Source organism: Coffea arabica, chromosome 1c (genome assembly GCF_036785885.1).
Source record: "Coffea arabica cultivar ET-39 chromosome 1c, Coffea Arabica ET-39 HiFi, whole genome shotgun sequence".
Classification (NCBI taxonomy): Eukaryota; Viridiplantae; Streptophyta; class Magnoliopsida; order Gentianales; family Rubiaceae; genus Coffea; species Coffea arabica.
The window spans coordinates 53191577-53212426 of NC_092310.1; the positions used below are offsets into that span (position 1 = coordinate 53191577).

At 35.8% G+C, this 20850-nt stretch overlaps 1 protein-coding gene across 2 annotated transcripts; it reads right to left on the reverse strand.

Annotated features, from left to right (window-relative positions):
- Positions 1–7097: 7097 nt before the first annotated feature.
- Positions 7098–11064, reverse strand: LOC113728240 (APETALA2-like protein 3). Of its 2 annotated transcripts, XM_027252803.2 has the most exons (10): positions 10011–11064; positions 9853–9878; positions 9680–9710; positions 9496–9583; positions 9190–9335; positions 8947–8991; positions 8712–8830; positions 8469–8587; positions 8116–8229; positions 7098–7577 (listed from the first exon to the last, which is right to left on the reverse strand). In XM_027252803.2, exons 1-10 carry the CDS (start codon positions 10565–10567, stop codon positions 7302–7304), a joined length of 1521 nt encoding a protein of 506 aa, XP_027108604.2. In that variant the 5' UTR covers positions 10568–11064; the 3' UTR covers positions 7098–7301. The 2 variants fall into 2 exon arrangements, with proteins under 2 accessions (XP_027108604.2, XP_071933493.1); XM_072077392.1 differs by lacking the exon at positions 8947–8991.
- Between the last annotated feature and the right edge of the window lie 9786 nt (positions 11065–20850).

A 20850-nucleotide genomic window follows, 5' to 3' on the forward strand; every position in this document is an offset into this window, starting at 1 on the left:
ATTGTTTCATTTAATGTCTCAATTTGATATCCATTTCAACGGATATTCAAATTCAATAAATTTTTCGAGACATGATAAAAAGTAGTACTTTATTCATGATAAACTTTTCTCCTACAAGGAGAAATATAGTAGTGGCTCTTCTGGAGCTTTCAATCACTTAAGCACTAACACTAATTGTGTTTGACTCTTTTGTTGAAAAATAGTGTATATAATAACACTTATTGATGAGACACATATCATTATCACCATAATTCTTATGGGACAAATATCATCACTATAATTCTTTGATTCCAAATGTTTAACATCTACTTCTTCTTCGGGAAGAAAAACTAATTAAATCAATCATCATACACCTTCAGGGTGTTTAAAGAAAATGGCCATGTGAAAATGCTATTATAATTTTGATTCGTCAAATGTACTTCGAGACATTTATCTTCAGAATTCTTATTTTCTTGTCCTCATCAATATTATCCCACTTCAAGTGGTAATTTTTTCTTTTGTTATGGTAAAATATATATTTACCAAAACCATAGTCATGGCATCAACCATAACTAATAAATTGAAATTTAGTCACATTCACTTCTGGGAATGGACTAGAATTAGCATGCAATAAGTCCAAAATACTTCTCAAAATTTCTCTTAATATTGCTACTACAGGAGCATATTAGAGAAATCAATTGTGGAGTATATTATTTTCAATATATCTTATGAGTAAAATTTTTTCGACACAATTTCAACTGAGAAGTAATTTTGAAAATTGCAGAATTATGTTCTTGTAGTTACAGGTAAATTTATCATACCAGACTTTTGAAATAATGACCATCTTCTAGTGGCCAAATATTTTCGTTAAAGAACGACCATCTTCAGGTGGTCGAATCTTTTTCTTTAAGTATTTCAAAGGACAAATAGATCCTCAAATATAATTGATTTTCTATAATAGCATCTCCAAAACTCAATGCATCAGAATATAAGTATCTATAACGAATAATTCTAAATGTAAATAAGTAGAATTAAAAGAAGAAATATTACCTCAAAGGTGTCAAACAGTATATGTTTGTGTTTAGTGATTGTTCAGCAATAGACACTTGTATTTTTTGCGATAATTCAAATATTAGCCATAAGAAATTGAAATAAGCTTGTGAGTTAGAAATTTACCTCAGAATTTACTTGAAGAAATGTGTGCAGAATTTCGACAAAATCTTGTGTTTCACTTTTGTTCAAGGTAGAGCCTTTGTTTTCATCTTTTGCTCAAAAATAGAGACTCGTGCTGATAACGTGTTGTAAAACAAAATAAAACTACTATAGTATGAATTGAGATATTTGAGGAAAAGTAGAGCAATGGAGAATGATATTCTTGTATTATAACAAGATACAAAAAGTCCTCTCAAAGGGTTTCAATGTACCTCTATATATAGGCACTACAAAATTAAAGGTACATAAATCCTATTAAACATCCACTACTACAATAATATGAAGAAATCTATGAAACGGTTTCTCCACTACATGAATAGATTTATGAATTATAACTTCTATACATAATGTAATCATAAATCATGAATTAATCCTCTTAGGAATACAAAGGGACATCCATACTTTTAATTGTTTCATAACAAGTGTGCTATTTTTAGCCTAAAAAAAAGAGCAAATAAGAGCATTAGGACCAAACTGGCTCATAATTTATATGTTAGGAACTATTTTGACTGATTTTAAATGTTAGGAACTAAAAAAGTTTTTTGTGAAAATATTAGGGACCAATTTGACAAATTTTCCAAAAATATAACTCACTTGGCATTCATTGCGAAAGCAGACGGGGACCCATTCTTGGGCCTGGCCTGTGATGGCATTTGGGTATTGGTCCTACACTGTGACGGTGTGCTTTGGCGCTTCGGCCGTTACGAGTTTAGGCCTGAACCAGAGCCCTTTTGTATGCGACTGATGCGAGTTTGTTTGATCAGTGCAAGCGGCCTAGTTGGTGCGTTGGTAGAGAGGACACAAAAGACGCAGAAGTGATTCGAACCTGTACATCCAGAGCTGATGAATTGCTCAATAACAGTGGGGGCTTTCCAAATTGAAAGGCTTGTGTTTAGATAGAAAATTATTTAAAATATTATTCAGAATAATTAATGTAGTATTTTTTATAATATGTTATATGTTTGATAAAGTGGTAATTTGAAATATAAAAAGGTGATTAAAAATTATGTTTGTGACGTAAGTAAAATAATAATATCTGAAATAATTTTGAAACACGCCTAGTGTTATTTTATTCTTTTTCACTCAGAAATAACACAATGAAAAAAGTGGGTGATATCTTCTCTTTTTATTTCTTTTTTTTCTTTTGGGGTCTTAAGTAGATTTTTTTGTTATATCCATGCAATTTAGCCAACGTTTGCAGATTCATAAAGAGAATTCAAAAAAAAAAAAAAAAAAAAAGTTTCCTACATGGAACATGCTTAAGAGTTGTGATACTTGTACCATGTGCTTAAAGACTTGTACAGTAGTTTTTGTTGATCCGCAAGATAACTTTTACAAGGTTGGTTATTACTCCAATATTAGCAAGGATGAGCATCAGCAGCATGATGTTACCAATGCCGCTACTACTTCTCCCATTGCCACTGATTTATGAACATTAGAGAAACCAAGGAAAGAAAAATGAAAGACAACGAAGATGGGGAGAGCTGAAGTCGAAGTGTCATTATGCCACACAACTCTTGGCGTCATGAGAAATTGTGTAGTCAAGCCTCCAAGTTACATACATGATACGTGCATGGTGGTTCCCTTTGTGGCGGCTCTTTTCCTCAGCTTGGATGTCATAATATCTAACAAGAAGCGGACGAAGAGATTCTTAGTTCCCGCTTTAAGAAAAAGGATTCCTGGAAAGATATCAAGCTGTCAAGTAGTGGAGGAACCTTGGGAGGATGCATGAAAAGATTGCACAGACTATTTACTCCTGTTAGTAAATAGTAAAAGTAGTGATGCTTTTATCATTGCTTATATTCCAGTGGGTGCACATTGGTCTCCTTAAAAGAGATCACCACTACCCTCTAGTCTCTGCACAACAGCCATAAGACACACTGGTTTAAATGGATCCTTTCTTTTTTTTTTTTTTTTTTTGTGTGGACCGGAAGGGAATGCTTCTTTACATACACAATCAATCAATACTATGCGCATGAGTAAATATTTTTGACCTTCTGGATGCATAAAAAAGCATTCGTTTAAATCATATATTAAGTATGTGCTCTCCTCTTTAGCCTTTAGCAGTCTCTCTATCTGTAGATTTACTATTCCCGAGCGTAGGAGACAAATTTGGAGTTTCCCTACCATTTGGTTGTCTGATTCAGTGCCATAAATACAATATGTTTTCATGTTTCTTGGAAGATCGTAGAAAGATCTAAGAGAGCCCCACGCAGCAAAAAGTCCACCTATTCTGAGCATCAAACCTAACAGAACCAAACAAAAAAAAAAAAAAAAAAAAAAAAAAGCAGGAGAGGGACCAGACGTATGATTAATGTGTGAGCGAACAGTCAGTCAGTCAGTGCTTAAATTCCAGCAGATGGGCTTGGGCCTACCACGTGTCAATCGATATCTAAAGGCACCGATTCAATAGTAGCAGCATTGTCACTGGAGGAAAGAGATTTTTAATTTCATGGGACTGTAAAAGAGGTTTGGAGGCGAAGGACAGGGAAACCTTGGCGGAAGGAACGAAGGAAAAAGTGAAAATGGCAGAGGAGGAGGAGGAGGAGGGTATTACAGTGCACATTAAAGCTAAAATCCAAAGCTGGAATCCAATCAGAGCACTAGGGCCTGCGGTACCACGGGATAGCAGACCCTCCATCCCCATCCACACGACACAGGCCAGAAAATTTGCTACCTTGTCTATATCGACTTGTACTCCTCCTCAAACAATAACCCGGAAAATGATCCTTCACCTAGCTGCATGCATATCGTGCAATATCGATCAGGATGATTTACTTTAAAAAGGTTGTCATAAATGATCAAAGGATTTTCTCTGTCTTGTTATACTTGCTGTCTGTCTATCTCTTTTAATTTGTGTTCTATCTACGCAATAATAGGCCAAAGAAGTATCCATTCAAGTTTTGATATCTCTTTCTTGCCAGAACATTCATCCTAGCTCTATGTATTCATCCATTCGAGTTTGTTTGCGTATGCAAAATTAATCCGAAATCATAGCCTCTTCCACGCATATATAAACAAACATAGCATCGGATATCGCTACTATGTAAGAATTTCTCAATGCAACGGGGCCATGATGCACCCTTCCTCGTACTTGAAAGGTTAATCAATCAAATTAAATTGGAATTCGAGAGAGGAAGGAGCCTAGCTAGTCCCTTCTTTTCCCCTCAGAACAAAATTTCAAATGAATGCTACAAGTGGCAAATTAATCCATGCGGGAAATTGTGTATTTAACAATTCCTTTTCGCCTGCCCCACTTATCTCTAACCACAGGAGGCTGGAGCTTAGACTTGGACGTACAAACAAATTAATAATGTATCCAAAAAGATTTTTGCGTGTCTCAATTCTCTGCATCTTCCGAAGGAAAGAGAGCCGAAATCGCAGGGTTGAGCACGAGTCTACTACACCCTACAGTGCACGTGACTCACGTTTACCGACATGAGTAAGTAGCAGTGCCAAGTTTTTTACCAGCTCCCAGCTCCCAGCTCCGCTCCAAAAAGCCGCAAATTACAGCAGTGCTCTGCAAGATTTTCTTTTGTTAAAAGTAGACTAATGGGTAATGCCAGCCCAAGAGTAAATATTTGCCTCTACTTTTTACTCCTGGTAAGACCGTACCCTTTCTTAAAGTTTGATTTATATTTTTTTAGGGAGTTCAATTTTGGGAGGCTTGATTTATATTTACGTACTCATGGCGTGTACTTTTAGAATTTTAATGCAATTATATGATTGTCGTCGTATTTATGACGTAATTTACTGCATGTTCATCGATTTGTTTTGTAATTCCATCGATGAAGACATTGTGATGGAACGATAAAAAAAAAAAAGTTTGAATGAGTTGGCCTTGAACAAAAATGTTTTCATACTCGAACCAATTCATATGTTAACCGGCTATGCAGAAAAATGTTCGATATTTTGCAGAAATAAAGAAGACCACAGCAATTTTTATGTCCCATGCCATGGTGTAGGAACTTTTCTAGAAACTCGTGTACTTTTGTACTATTACAGAAAGGGAAAGAGTAGTGCATATTATTACACGGAAATCTTTTTTTTTTTTTTTTTTTGGAATTATTCGTTGTACTATAATTAGCGGAGTGTGCAATTTAATAATACCTTGGGAAAAAGGCGATTGTATTGGACTTGGGATATTGCCCTATTGGCACGTCACGCATTTACCCGACAGAATTTGGTACATTTATAGGTATAAAAAGGCAGGACCAATTATACAGCAACAGCTAATTGGCTGAAAATTCTTTCAACAAATATGCTTTCCAAAAGTCAAATTCCCCTCCAGCCCCTGCCGAAGTTGTCGAATGCAAACACGAAGAGAATCGTAAGATGGGAATCTGACCGTTGATCGTAGTAATAAGAAGAGGAGAAGCATTTTAGCCCATTGAACAGTGGACTGTAGCATCAGATTTTCCTCCTGAATACCTTTCGATTTCAATTTTCCCCGTGCTAAAAGACCATAGTGTGAAAAAAAGAGTTGACAACACAAGGAAGGGTTGTTGGTTGTTAAATCGGCAATCATACGGTTGTTGGAATTAAATGAGGTTTGCACAAAAGATACGCGACACCCCCTTCACCAGGTACTAAGCAGGTTTTTTTTTTTTTTGAAGGAAAGGAGGTGGTGAGAACAAAAGCTTGCTTCTCAAAGTATCATAACACACACACACTCTTGTTAATTCTAGTGATAAACTGGTACTATATGTTTGTTTGTTTATTCGTGACTTTCTTTCTTTCTTTCTTTCTTTCTTTCTTTCTTTCTTGGAGTATGAATATATACATTTTTTTTTTTTTTGGGTTTACAGCCATTCAGATTTTTTTACATACATAATAACCTACAACTAGAATAATTGGAGCAGAATTTGGAGGGAAGCAGTGCTTGAAGATGTCATAATAGTTACTCCTCTGTTCCATTTTGATTCCCACACTACAGGAGGGAGGGAGAGGGTCGGGCGAGTGCGTAGAATTTTTTAAACAAGGTCACATTTAATTGTGACAAATTGGCGGGAGTCGAGCCTTAATGTATTGGTGGTGGCCACCAGCCTACATTTTTTTAATTGAAAAGCGGACTACAATTCAAAATTGGACAGAGGAAGTATTTAATGACAACGTTTGCATTAGTTGCATGACTATTTTATTTATCATCCCAGCCACGCAGCATCAGTAAGTTGTAGTAACTAGTAGTATTACCGCCTAAGGTATTGATGAATTATTAAAAGCTCTAATGAGAACTATTGACGTGAGGTCGTACCAAAAGGTCCAATTAATGTTTGGATAGTAAACTTATCCCAAATAATAATATTTCATTTAAAATTTTAAAAAATAGTTTTTAATCCATTTTTTTATATTTTCAACTATCTTTTTATCTCACATACATCATATCACAAAAAAGTGCTACAGTAATTATTCCAAATAATATTGGACATCCAAACATGATATAATAATATCATCTCATAGCTACTTAAGCTGGGGCCAATACAATAATATATATTCCAAAAATGAGTGTGGCATACTGAATCAAAGAGACGAGTGAGTGAGTATGAGAGACACTCGTCTCTTTTTTACAGGACACGGTGTTCTGAAGATTTAACAGAGTAGTAGTTCTTTTCCCGGTATGATGATGGTCTGTCTGTGGTCCTAAAAATTTGGACCAAACTGAAAATCATTTTATTCAGGATGGGAATTGGGATGGGAGTGTGTTGGAACTTTTGCGTCCGCGGGTAACTCTCATTTTGCCAGGGACCGTAAAATAGATGTCTTCCTCCTCAAATCACAATTAAATGGATATCAGAGATTTCGACACAGGAATATCGCAACTACAAAACTTAGCTGACCAGTAGAATGTGAATCAAGACGTCAAAGAATTTCTGCTACTCAAAAAAAAAGCATTAGAACAAGAAGCAAGAAAAAGCACAAGTGTTGTGTAGTCTTGTTGATTAAAGATCAAATGAGGCAGCATCTTTTCCCCATGAAACTAGAACACTATATGTGTGAAACAAGTCAGTCACACCATCTATATTGTCTAATTCGAAGTCATACAAATGAACGCACGGTCTCTGTTAGGTCTGCCTATTCACAAATATTATGCTCAGGTCAGGGAAGCAGATTTATGTAGGCGGCCATTGTGGCCCGAGCTGGAAACGGCATTGACTATTGTTAGCAGATGACACCGGGTATGAAGCAAAGCATAGACCGACAGCCGAGGAGTTAGGAGCCTTTGATGAAGGAGAGGAAGCGTTGGAAGCCGAAGATGAGAATCCTGATGATGCTGCAGTTGAAAAAACTGTCACTGGGGTAGCACTTAACTGACTTTGCATTTGCCACGCCCATTTTTGGGGTCCCTGTGAAGAACCAACTTCGAACCTATTCTCAATTACTCTTTCCTGCCAAATCACTTGTAACTGTTATATTGCTGATCGATTCAAAGCAGGTTGGTTCATAAACCACAGATAAAAAAAAAACAAATATCACGGGAAAAATTAATCAGCTCCACAGTCTATTAACTGTCTCTGCAATCAGTACACAACTAGCTAAAATGGTGCATGCTTTTTGAGGTTAATATGCACGATAAGAAGAGTATGGTATGCACTTCATAGCAAACTCCAGTTGTTTCATACTGCAAAGTTTCCAGAACTAAATACTAGTGTCACTACTCCACTTGCAAGACTTTATTCTGTTATTACTGAATTAATTGCTGACCACTTGATTAATCATCAAAATAAACAGAATCACTCTTTTAAGTGTTATCAGGCTAATACTCAATTAATATATTTTTTTTTTTTTGGCAATATACAAAACATAAATTGATGTGATTATGGTCAGATATCAGGGAAAAGAATCTCAGAGAGCATTTAATGAGCAAAATCAAAAGAATTAACTGAAGCAGAAGATATACAATACAAAAAGAATTCAGAATCCTACCTTGTAGTTGGGCATAGAGTTGGAATATACACCAGTCCACAATTGAGGGCGCTCTGGTGTCAATGGTAGTCCTTTAAGCGGTGGACTGTTTATGGTTGTACTAGAGATGTCAACCTGGGGTTAAGCAAAACAAAAGAGATTAATAAGATCCGTACAGGAATTAATACATAAGTGAAAATTGAAGCAAGTTGTTTCCAGATAATATTGGATGGGACCAAAATGCTTGACTACCAAGTTCTCCCAGCATCATATATAATGATGCAACAAAATTAAGGAAGACATTACTCTGAAGAGTTATGAGTTCGAGTAGCATGGCAAATTACATATACACCTATAACCATGCTTTTCAATACCTTCGATATCCTTGCCTTTTGGACATCATAAGGATGGTAATGTACATCCCTTGAACTCCCATTTTCCTTTCCAGAAGAAGTTGAAATCCCCAAATTCAGATCAAGATCATAGTGGCTTCCTGCAATGGTACCATCAATAAGTTGATGACTCAGCTCATCTCGTTAAATGAAACTGCTCATAGCAAGCATATTCTAGATGACCACGAACATAATTTCAAAAAATGAAAGAATCGTTGAGTCCACCTTCGTTCTGGGAATGAGGTTGCACCATATTAGAAGGCATTTCAGGTTCATAGGTACTCGGCTCGAAGTTGGTAACAGCTTCCCTTCCGTTACATTTGATAGCTGCCTTGTCATAAGCCCTAATTTGCAGAAAATCAAAAGGGAGACACACGAGTTGGATGATACCCTATTGAGGTTGAGAATGCAGGGTAAATAATTCAGTATCAGGGAGAAGGTAATTCATGATCATTAGGACCTTGCAGCTTCAATTTCACTGTCGAATAACCCAAGATATATATACCTGCAAAGCAATCATTGCAATCCCAGCAATAAATTTCAGGGTTCCCAGCGATCTTTTTTTTTCAAATTAGTATTCAGTGATCAACATATACTGTTTCCAATTCCACACCAATAAACAGACTAAATGGTAAGCCTAACTTCTAGCACAAAGGATAAGCAATAAAATTCAACTTAAAAGAAGAACGAAATAGTTGCTCACTTTTTGCCAAGGAACTGTCCCATTCGAGCTTCCCATCTCCCGCACTTGTGTAGTGTCACTCCTCTGTATTTCGAGCTCCCCCTCGAGAAACCAGTACTCTGTCTTCGGAGTATATGGACAAATTCCTCTTTAGTCAGATTCTTCATCTGCATTAGTTAAATGCGAAAGGAATCATGACCCTCACAAGATCAAACACCATGTCCAGGAATGTAGATGACAGATTAACCTAGCTCAACTTCCATCAGACCAACTTTTAACAGTTCCTAATAGAAACATCGGAAAGACAATTAACCTTAGTTAGCTAACCTGTTTCATATCTTCCTCATAATCACAGATGGTAAAATTGATATCCGCATCAATGCCCCGAAACTTAATGGCAGCTCTATCGTACGCCCTGACACCATAAAATTAAGCCATCAATAAATGTAAGCTTCAATTATAACAGAAAGAAGTGGTCAATGATTATCATATGCTGTGAGACTAAATTTACCTAGCCGCGGCATGAGCAGTGTCAAATCCACCTAAGACAATCGAAAACCCAAAAAAAACTCATCAATACTCGCTAAATTAGCATAAGCTTACACACAACTTTTTCATCCCAAGGCGTAAGAAAAACAGAAAAATGACAAAAATCAACCACATGATCAAAATAATTAGCCGTACCCAAATATACTTGCTTCCCACAGTCCCTGCACCCAAAAAAAAAAAAAAGAATTAAGTACGTAAATAATCAGGTCGAAACTATTTCAGCAGCGGTAGAAATAATAATAATTGCATCGAATTGGGCATAAACCAAGAAAAATCAATAGATGACAACTAACCAAATATGAGATTCCCATCTTCCAGTTCTTCTGTAAAAAGTAACTCCTCTGTACTGTGAGCTTCTAGACCTCGGCCCTCTTCTACTCTTCTTCACTTGCTGCTGCTGTTGTTGTGGCGGTTGTTTTGGTTGGTGACTAAAAGAAAGATCCGCCCAATTACTGGCATTACTTCTGGCCTGATCGGGAGCTCTGCCCGGCCCGAGCTCAGCCACCGGGAACAGGTTCTTGGTGACGAAATCAGGCTGATGAGCGGCAGTCATCCGGCCACCAAAGACCACCTGATTCTCGTCCTCACCTTCAACTTCCTCGCCTCGATTGGCCCCGTTGACTTTGAGGATGTCGAAGTTGAAGGTGAGGAGGTCGGAGGAGGAGTTGGCGCCGGCACGTGCAGAGCACGTGTCGTCGTCAACGGTGGTGGCATTGCTAGAAGCCTCAGCAGCTTCAGCATTCACTACAGATGAATCGGATGTCTCCTCGGCCGATTCATACTCTCCCATACCTTCTTCAAAGATGCCTGCCTCCTCATCATTTACTACACTCAAGTTTAGATCCAACATATTCTTCTTTCTTCACTATCAAGATATGTAACTGTATTACTAATTGTACTAATTCTTAAACTAAACCCAGAAAATTTCCACAACTGGGACGGATCAGAGAAGTAATTGTTGTAGAAAAAGACTAAAAATTATTAAGAGCTGATCAGAGCTAAAGAATGATCATTGAAAGTTCAACTTTGAATAAAACCCAGTTTCACTTTCACCCCACTAACTTGTTTCCCCCCCACTTTAGGCTTTCATAGATATATAGAAGGGAAAAAAAGAGACTAAAGGCCTATACATACTGTTTGTTGGAGGAAAGTAAAGAATTGTTGGAAATGGGGAGAAGAATCGGAAGCAGCTGAGGCTATATATAAGGAAGAGAAAGAGGAGGAGGAGGAGGAGAAGGAGGGCAGTAGAAACGTGACGAGAAATATAAAATTTGTTGAGAAGAGCAGAGAAAGGTTGCAATTGCAGCTGCCTCTCCTCAGCAGCTACTTGTCTTCTTTCTTCTTCTTTCTCCTCTTCGGTTACTTTAATTGGAGTTTTCTTTTATTAATTTGTTTTTTCTTCTCAATTTTTTTTTTCCAAAGACTGTGGTCGTAGGAGAACCGGTGCAGCCGGTAGTGGGTGCTTGTTCTGTATGATTTATTTGTGGTTTATTTTACTTTTTTGGGGGGGTGTTTTTTCGCAATTGATTTTGTCTCATGGATGGGAGCATGAATGTCCAACCATCACCTAGTTCACCCTGCTACTACAATTTTTTTTTAAGGTCTCGTATTTTTACCATACACTCCTGCTACTTTATCTTTTACCTAGATAAAATTATTAAAACTTGAAAAATTTATCCAAGCATTTTAATAGTAGAACTTTATAGTTTAAGAATTAATTTCGGGGAAATCATTGTGCGGTTTAATGAATTATTAGTGTTTGAAAGCGTAGAAATACTAAAATCTATGGCAAAAGTTAGAATGGCTTAATTAAATTTTGAAGTATTATTCCATCAAAAAAAAAAAGTTTGAAGCGTTATCAGATCAATTTGATTTTCTGCGAGACACTTCTGTCAACTTTAAAATAAAGTTAAAAAAGTAATGACGTTTAAACCTTGCCTTTTTTTCCCTTTTCTTTTCTTGTTGAAAATTGGCAAGTGAGATTGGAGTAATAATTAAGACTATTGGAATCAATAGCTCTTTATATCAAAAAGTTGAATAGTTCTTACTAGGGTTGCGCAAGAGTCGAGCCGATTGCGAGCAGTTCGAATTAAAACTCGACTTGAACTTGGTTAATATCGAACTCGAGTTTAAAAATACTAAATTCAGTAGCTTGCGAGCCAACTCGATTATATATATATATATATATATATATATTTTAAATTTTAATAGTGAAATTATATATATATCTCTAATATTTTATTATTTGTTAAGAAAAATAATTATTTTATTTTTTTAAGCTTTAACTTGAATTATCATTAAGAGTTCATCGATCTCGAGTTCAAACTTGAATTTAATAAAATTAAGACTCAATTCGGCTAAAACTCGATTCGACTCGTTTGCAACCCTAGTTTTGACCTGTGAATAAGTTTGCAAGACACTTACTAGATCCAAAAAAAAAAAAAATTAAAGCGTCATTCCTTCAAAAAAATTTTGAAGCATCATTAGATCAATTTGATTTTCTGCGTGACACTTCTGTCAACTTTAAAATAAAATTAAAAAAGTAACGTTGTTTAAATCTTTTCTTTTTTTCCCTTTTCTTTTCTTGTTGAAAATTGGCAAGTGAGATTGGAGTAGTAATTAAGAATATTGGAATCAATAGCCTTTTATATCAAATAGTTGTATAGTTCAAACTAGAGTTGCATACAAGTCGAGTCGATCGCGAATAGGATTGCAAATGAATCGAACCGCTCGTGAGTAACTTGAGTCCGATCTCGATGCAAACTCGGTCAACATTGAGTTTGAATTGAGCTCGAGCTGACCAAGTCAAACTCGAGCTCAAAGTCAATTCGTTAGTTCACGAACCGGTTTGATTATATATATATATATATATATATATATATTTATTTATTTTAATAGTAAAATTACATATATATTTCTAATATTTTATTATTTTTTAAGAAAAGTTATTATTTTATTTATTTAAAAAATATAAAAAATTTATTTTAAATTTTTTAAGCTTGAACTTTGAGTCCAACTATATATTGAGCTCATTGAACTCAAGTTTGAGTTCAAATTCATAAAATTAAATTGAGACTCGACTCGAGTAGGCCAAAGTTCGATTTGGTTCGACTCGTTTACATTCCTAATCGAGGGCAGTTCGAGTCAAAACTCGATTCAAACTCAAATTGAGTTCGAGTTTGAATTCAAAGATACTAAGTTCATTAGATTGCAAGCGACTCGATTATATATATGTATAATTTTTATTTTAATAGTAAAATTACATATATATTCCTAATATTTTATTATTTATTAAGAAAAAAATAATATTTTATTTATTTTTTAAAAATAAAATAATTTTTTTAAAGCTCAAGCTCAATCTTTGCGTTGAGAGCTCGTCAATTTTGAGCTCAAACTCGATGCAGTTCTAGTTTTGACTTGTGAATAAGTTTGTTACGATCAAATTACAAATTCGTGAATCAACATTATTGACCATCTTGACATATTACCTCCATAAGCCAAGAAAAAACTTTTGGGAGACAAAAAAAAAAAAACCTTTTAGGAGACAAGCCAGACCCTTACTTCCAATTCTGACATCCACAAAAAAAAAAAAAAAAAAGAAGTCCAAAATATCCCAGGCCTAGATGAAAATAGAAATTTATGTTATATATTTCATTGTGTTTAAGGGCTTGTGAAAATTAGAAATTTATGCTATATATTTCATTGTTTTAAGTGCTTTACTAATAGATACTCAATGAATATTCATTAATATGTTTAAATCACATTTAATTTATCACGTGAATATACACTAATAATTATTAGTCATTGTTGTGTTTGTATGTATTCTTTAATTAAGCATACATTTTCAAAAATTTAAACAACTAATCTACATTTCCACGAAATACCCATTGGACATTCATTAGGCAAACTCTTAATTTAAAACAAAAAAAAAAAAGGAGTTACTCATGCTATTAGGAAAAAAAAAAAGATCTTTTGTACTTCTTTCTACATATGTTAGAAGAAAAGAGATCCTTGACACACTTTTAACTTCTCCTATCTCGTTAATCCAAGATCCCCCGCTGTAGTTTGGGGTTGATACATATTCATTTCCCTTGGGCGGAGGTTGGAAATTGAAGAGGATAGAAGATGTAATTTCAATTTTCAACGAAAGAGAGAAGCGACAGCATCATTAAAAACAGAAGGCTATAAGCATTTAGAGAAATAGGGTGCAAAATGGACAGCTAATGGCTTTCTTGATGTAGTAAGCTCCGCTAATCAAAGGAGGAGATTAAGGACTCAAACCAAACACACTCCAAATTTTGTAGTAATTAATAATGCAGTGTGTTAGTTGCATACTTTTATGTACACAAGTGGGTTACAGTGCCACAAATAGTTCCATGATGGTAAACATATGCTGTATATATATATATATATATATTTTTTTTTTTTTTTTTTTTTGGGTGCAACTGTGGCATAAATTTCAGATGCTTGAGCATTCTCTATATTTAATAGTGTTGTAATTACAACTTACTCGGTCGTTTTCAGATAAATTATGCAAGGAAAGGAAAAGGAAGAGGCTGCTGATAATTATTTACTGTTAAATGGTGCTGCCTAATACTACTATCATTATTATTATTCTCCAAAATGTGGATCAAAACGGAGCAATCCTTCTGTCTGAGATTTCACGGTAGATAACTAATGAATGTAGCGAGGAAAGTACGTCCATTGATCCGTCTAATCAACTTTTTGTCTTTGGGAGCAAGAAATCAGTCAAAAAACTTTTTTTAATTGATAAGGCATTGTATTAATCTCATGTCATAATAATTACTTCTTCTGTTCATTTTGGTGCTGAGTGCTGGCAACTTCATTCCTTGAGCAAGTTACACCTGTCCATTCCACTAAATTAATTAATTCACAGAGTATAAGATCATGTGGCTAATTGAGAAACACGTCGGCCGTCCTAAATGTTTGGTCCACTTTGGAATAACGCAAAAAAAAAAAAAACCTTTTTTTTTTTTTATGGAATCCAAGGAACAGTAAAATTTCTATATATTTTTTATTTTCTTCCCTTCTCCTCTCAAGCGAGCAGTGGTATTGTATTTCTTTTCTTGAAAAGGCTGAGCTACAGATCTCTTAGGATGACATAACTTTGTTTGGATTGTAGTTTTGTTTTATTGATAAGGCAACCATATAGCCGTTATTCAAGAATGCGCACTAGATAAATTTCGTCCCATACAATAATTTATCTGAATTGTAATTTTTTTTAAAAAAAATTATATTTTTATAAACATATTTTTTAATTATCTTTCTATCTCACATATATTAAATCGTTAAAATATATTTTTTTTATAAATACGCAAAAAAATAGCAATCCAATGACGTCGAATCTAGAGGGATCAATAGGTGGAAAAATCAAAGCTTACTTGCCAAAAACTATGTAGTATTTTATTATTATTGTTATAAAGGCCACTTGAGGAGGTGGAAGACGGTGGACGTATATGTACAGTGGTTGGTACATAGCAGCGTGCGTATAATTTTGGGTTGTGTGTGTACGGTTGCCATCTAGAAATCTCAATCAAAACGTAGGACCATTACCTTCCACTTCTAGGAATGAACAGTATAGTATAAGTTAATATCACCGGCAACACAATTAATAAAAGATCATATTGATGGCTATCGTAAAGGTCATCTTACCCGCCAAAATAGGGACAGTAAATACCATAAAGGACCCCCAACTAAACCACTGAAGCTTTATATATACATATATATATATATATATATATTATTCTAAATTTGTACAAGAAGAGGTGGCAACCGTTTGTGTTGTGCCCCATTTCCGTTGATTTGCTTAGATTAGATCCATATGACAATAGTTCATTAATTCCCATTCTTTTCAAGAAACCATTTTTAGCCGGACAGATTTGGTACCCTCTTGGAAACAAGTCAAAATCTAAACTGAACTGCTACTTAATTTAATTGTCACTCCACAGAAGTACTTACGAATTATACGAGAAGAAAACGATGAATTATAGTCATAGAATTGATCAGGACACTAGCTAAAACCATGCAAAAATACGTGTGAAAATATTGGTTTCGTTAATAGAGAATGAGACGTACGGACATCCATTGTACGCAATAATTAATGTAATTTGAAGTTTTAACTTCTTTTTTTTTTATTTTGGGTAAGAATAAAAATCGATAAAATGATCTATAAATCTCAAGTTCATATAAATTGACGCCCCTTAATTAATTTATCTTACCTCATCAAGTGATCATCCACCTGCATAAAAGGAAAAAGAAACAATTTCTACTACAAAATCGAGGGTGTGACAGGACTTTTTATCATGGAATGGCACCCTGCTGGACTAGCAGCATGGGGTGGAATTATGGCTGGAGTTGGTTGCATTTGCATGTAGTTCATTAAGCGCGAGTCAGAAGCAGCTCCACCGCGCTAGCTGGGTGCAGCTGCTACTAAACCAACATATACTAATTCCAAGGACAAGAAGTAACCACGTTAAGTTGCTTGAACAAAACGTTGTGCTCAGCAGCCTTGCACTCGTCCGCAAGGTTTTGACTACATATGGATTTTCGTCACCAATAAAATCGACCGTTCCCCGCATCAATATTTCCTTGCACTTCTTTTCTGTTCGTGGAAATCATCAAATCTAGAAACTTTCAACGATGTCCAAAGGAACTGGGACTAATTTAGTTGGATTTGGCCATTGTGTTGGGGTAGCATATTACTATATGTTACTTTCACTTTTTTTTTTTTTTTTTTTTACTTTTGTTGGATTCAAAGTGTCCTGTATTAGATTTTGAACAAGGCTACCCCAGTTACATAATGCTTCCTTCACACGTCCACGCTTCTATAACTATTTACTCTCCATCCCCACGTAGCCAAAGGAAAAAAGAGGTTCAACCCTCTAATTTATCTATCATGGTTCGTCGGTTCTAGTGTTTCTTGGCTTCCATTTGTTGTAAATAAATGAGTATTTCAAAAGATCTTGTCCCACATTGAAAAATCAAAGAAACTTCCCATCATTTTATAATACTTAATTTTTTTTATTGGACTTATGTTAGATTGGTAACTAGTGTGGTGTCACGCGCATGAGAGGGAAGTTGAGTTGGGCAGATTCAATACAAACTAATGAACCTACACGGTCCCAAGATTTTTGAAACCTAAAAATACCAACTTCTAAGTACAGTAGAAACCTTCCTGATAGCTCTCTTCCTCTCCTTTTTCCCTCTCTACTGGATTTACACAATGTTTGCTAGTCTTGATCTTTCTTGTTTTATAACAAGAAGAATGTTTGTTTAATCCTGCTAGTCCTGATCTTTCTTATTTATAACAAGAAGAAAACTTGTTTAATCTTGGGAAAACGTTTCAACCTCTTGAAATAGTTTATTAAAACAGTGCTATTAAGCACGATTCGAGCTTTATTTTTATTAGTTTTAGTTAATATTGTTTTGGCTCTTTTTTTACAACACTATTTTTCGGTTACAAAAATCAGGCACAAACGTGTACAACGTTCTTTTTTTGTTACACCAAATTAGGCAAGTTTGTTTTGTTTTTTGTTATCGAAGTTATCTCTTATCCTCTCCAACGTATACTTTTTGAAGCTTATAAATACCAGTTGTTCTCACTTTAGAAGGTGCACTCAGAATTTACATTAGAAATCTTCCTGGCAGCTCTCTTCCTCTCATTCTTCTCCTTTTCTCTTCTCTGCTGGATTTGCACAATGTTTGCTAGTTCTGATCCTTCTTGTTTATAGCAAGAAGAAGACTTGTCTAATCTCAAGGAAATATTTTAACCTCCTGAAATGGTTTTTCAGAACAGTGCTATTAAGCACAAATCAAGTTTTATTTTTATTAGTTTTAGTTAACATTGTTTTGACTATTTTTTTACAATACCATTTTTTACGAGCACTCTAAACTTCCTCGTGAAAAAAGGTTTTTCTTGTTTTCATTTTTATTTTTTATTTCCGTCTTAATAATTGTATTGTGCCCTTCAGCATCCATTTAGTTGTAAAACAGTGAAAGGGCACAAAACTTTTTTTAAAAAAAAAAAAGAAAAATTAAATTATTGCTATAAACATGAATAAAGGAATGGGTGGACGGAAAAGGGAAAGACAAACCCCATTCTAAAATCCTATTTCTGTGGTACAAACGAATCCTAAGTGCCATGATATTTTCGTCACCAATGGCGGGAGGTCGTTTCTCTTCACCTTGCTTTCATTCTTTGGACTTATGGTGATATGGTTAAGGTATTGCTTTACCTCAAATAAATAACATAAAATTTTATTCTTGTCAGTGTGGCAATGTTGGGAAGCCTGACATTTGGTGAGAAGGGCCACCGTGGTGGAGCCAGCCTTTCAATTATTTGGAATGAGTAAGCCTCGAAGTCTTCTTTGATTCGGAAGCCTTTTTTGTCGAGACAATGTGTAATTTTCAAGCACCAAAGCAACCTAGGCATAAATCCTCACAAAGCAAACCATATGATTAAACTATTGCTTCTCTTTTTTTTTTTCCCAAAAAAAAAAGTGTGATTGATTGAGCGTGATCATTCAAGTCCTTGATTTTTAGATATTTTAGTTCTCCGGTCCATTTAGTAGATTCAACTTTATTTACCAATTTACTTCAATGATATTAATTATCAGACGCAACTACGACGTAGAGAATTGGTTATATTTCTTCTTCCGTCTTAAAGACTATTGACGAAATTATTTGTGTCAAGAGGGTGTGTTTGGATATTTCATTTTTCCAACAAATATTTCTTTGATATCATAAACGCATTTTCTAATTCATCTTTTTATATTTTCAACAACTTTTTTTTTATCTCACATACGCCATAGCATAAAAAGTGTTACAGTAATTATTTCAAATAATTTTTTATTCAAGCAAACCCATTACTGCATGGTTTAACTTTCTTCGATATTCAAAAGAGGAGCCTTGCGGCTAGCAATGTACGCAATCACCCTGTGACTCGAGTGTTAAGAGTGTCTACCCGCGTTGGAAGCAAACTTTTCTGCGTCCAAAACTATTAAAATTGTAACCTATGGGGACTACATCATAAATAAGTATATATCCACTGATGATACCCCAGGCTGTTTGAGCATGGAGTGGGGAATATCATAATCACGCTTTCCGTTGTGTATCTCACACCATTTAGTACCCCTTCCCCTTACGGTAATTCTCCAACCTTAAACGCCTTTTAATATGCTTTGATTTGCCATATCGGGCAACTTTCAAGTCTCCACCCGACCACTGCTCTCCCCTTCCCGGCTAAAAATAAAACTTCACGCCATCTTTGATTGCGACTTTTCCGGGCACTGGCTATAGCCGGTTGCACAAACTGCATCCTCAACGCTATCTTTTGGTTCGGCTTCTGACCAATCTTCACGTGCCACGTGGAATTGCATGCACTAGCATATCACCGTCCCGTCCAACCACCTTTTTTTTCTTGATCGACGGCTGATGCGAATGTTTTTTGTCATTGTCCCACTAATTAGACGGCTGATGTCGCTTCTCCTTTACCTGCGTACGAGGTAACATTTGCGTGACAGTTGTCATAGCTGGCTAAAATACAACTGTTTGTTTACTAACAAACTTTTTAAAAGTCCTATGAAAATCTCTAAAATTAAGCGAGTGAATTATCGGGCCTGTTTGGAAGGTGAGTTTTTTGGGTGTTTGTATAAAACTTTACTGTAGATCACTGTAGAAGTTGTAGAAAAACTTTTGTATTAATTTGGGTGTTTGTAAGATGAAAGTTTTTTTTTCCTTTTCCTTTTCTTTCTTTCTTTTTCTTTTTTTTTCTTTCTTTTTTCTTTTCCTTCCTCCCTTTCTTCCTCTTCTCCCTCCCCCTCCCCTCCCCTGATCCCTCTCTCGGTACCTCCATGGCAGCAACCAACAGGTGAGAATCAATTTTTTTTTTTTTTTGCTTTTTTTCTCTTCCCCTCTCCCTCCCCCCCATCCCTCTTGTCCCTCCCCCTCTCCCCTTCCCCTCTCCTTTACCCCGCTACCCTCTTTTTTTTTTCTGCTTTTTTTGTCTTCTCCTCTCCCTCCCCTGCCACTCCTCCCTTTCCCTTCCTCGCCATCCCTTCCTTCCTCCGCCGGCCCTTCCCTTCCCCTTCCTTCCCCAGCCACCCTCTCCTTCCCGCTTCGGCCTCCCCTAGCTGCGATCTAGTCGTGCGACCAGATCGCAGCTCCCTTCCCTCTCCCCCTTTGCGATCTAGTCGCGCGACCAGATCCGTCAAAGGGGGAGGGGGAGGGTGGCGGGGGAGGCAGAGGGGAAGAGGGGAGGAGGGAGGGAGAAAGAAAAAAAAAAGAAAAAGAGCTTCAGTGACTAGATCGGGCAAAGGGGGAAGGGGAGGGTGGCGGGGGAGGCAGAGTCGAAGAGGGGAGGGAGGAGGGAGAGAAAAAAAAAGAGGACCGCTGGAATAGTGATTGCCGCCGGAAGTGGTGGTGGAGGTGGTCACAGGCGCCGGAGGACGTGGTGGGTTGGGTGGGGGAGGAAAAAGAAGAAAAGTTGAAGAGAAAGTTTTTTGTGTATTTTTGAAGTGTGTTAGGTTAAAAACTTTGATAAGTTTTTGGAGTTCCTGTAGTAAAAGTTGTTAAAAAACTAGTTTTATACAAACTTGGTAAAAAACCAAGCTTCCAAACAGGGCCATCATTAGTTTGTTAGCTTAGGATTCATTGTATACTACGTAAGTAGTAGTACTTTTGCTTACTGTGCTGGAGGAAAGATTATCTTTATTTACGGGCTAAGGTTTGTAATTTATAAGTCGAAACTCAAAATAATAACCAATTTGTTAGTGAAGGTAAATTGGCCAAGAGATTTAAAATTCCTTTTTGACTACGTTATAATTAAAAAAGATAATATAGATGTCATCGATTGTAAATTAAAAAATTGTCAAAGCAATAATTGACATAGTTGAACTACGGGAAAGAAATGTAAATAAGAGATTTTAGTTTCGAAACATTCTATTTACACTTAAGAGAAGAGAAGAAAAAAAGATAGACACATGGTCGGATTACGTTTTTGGAGTACATATTAAGATATATAGTTCACTTTGATGTTACCATTGGGATAGAACATGCGAGACACAAAGACGCTCAAGAACAAATATATGCAAATGAATCATGAAATATGATGAT

Excerpts from the sequence above, each read along its gene's own strand:
- LOC113728240 (XM_027252803.2), bottom strand. The coding sequence starts at position 10,567 with ATGTTGGATCTAAACTTGAGTGTAGTAAATGATGAGGAGGCAGGCATC. Across the intron at positions 9,879-10,010 it reads AGATGGGAATCTCATATTTG|GGACTGTGGGAAGCAAGTAT; the intron begins GTTAGTTGTCAT and ends TTTTGGGTGCAG. Across the intron at positions 8,588-8,711 it reads ACCTCATTCCCAGAACGAAG|GAAGCCACTATGATCTTGAT; the intron begins GTGGACTCAACG and ends GTACCATTGCAG.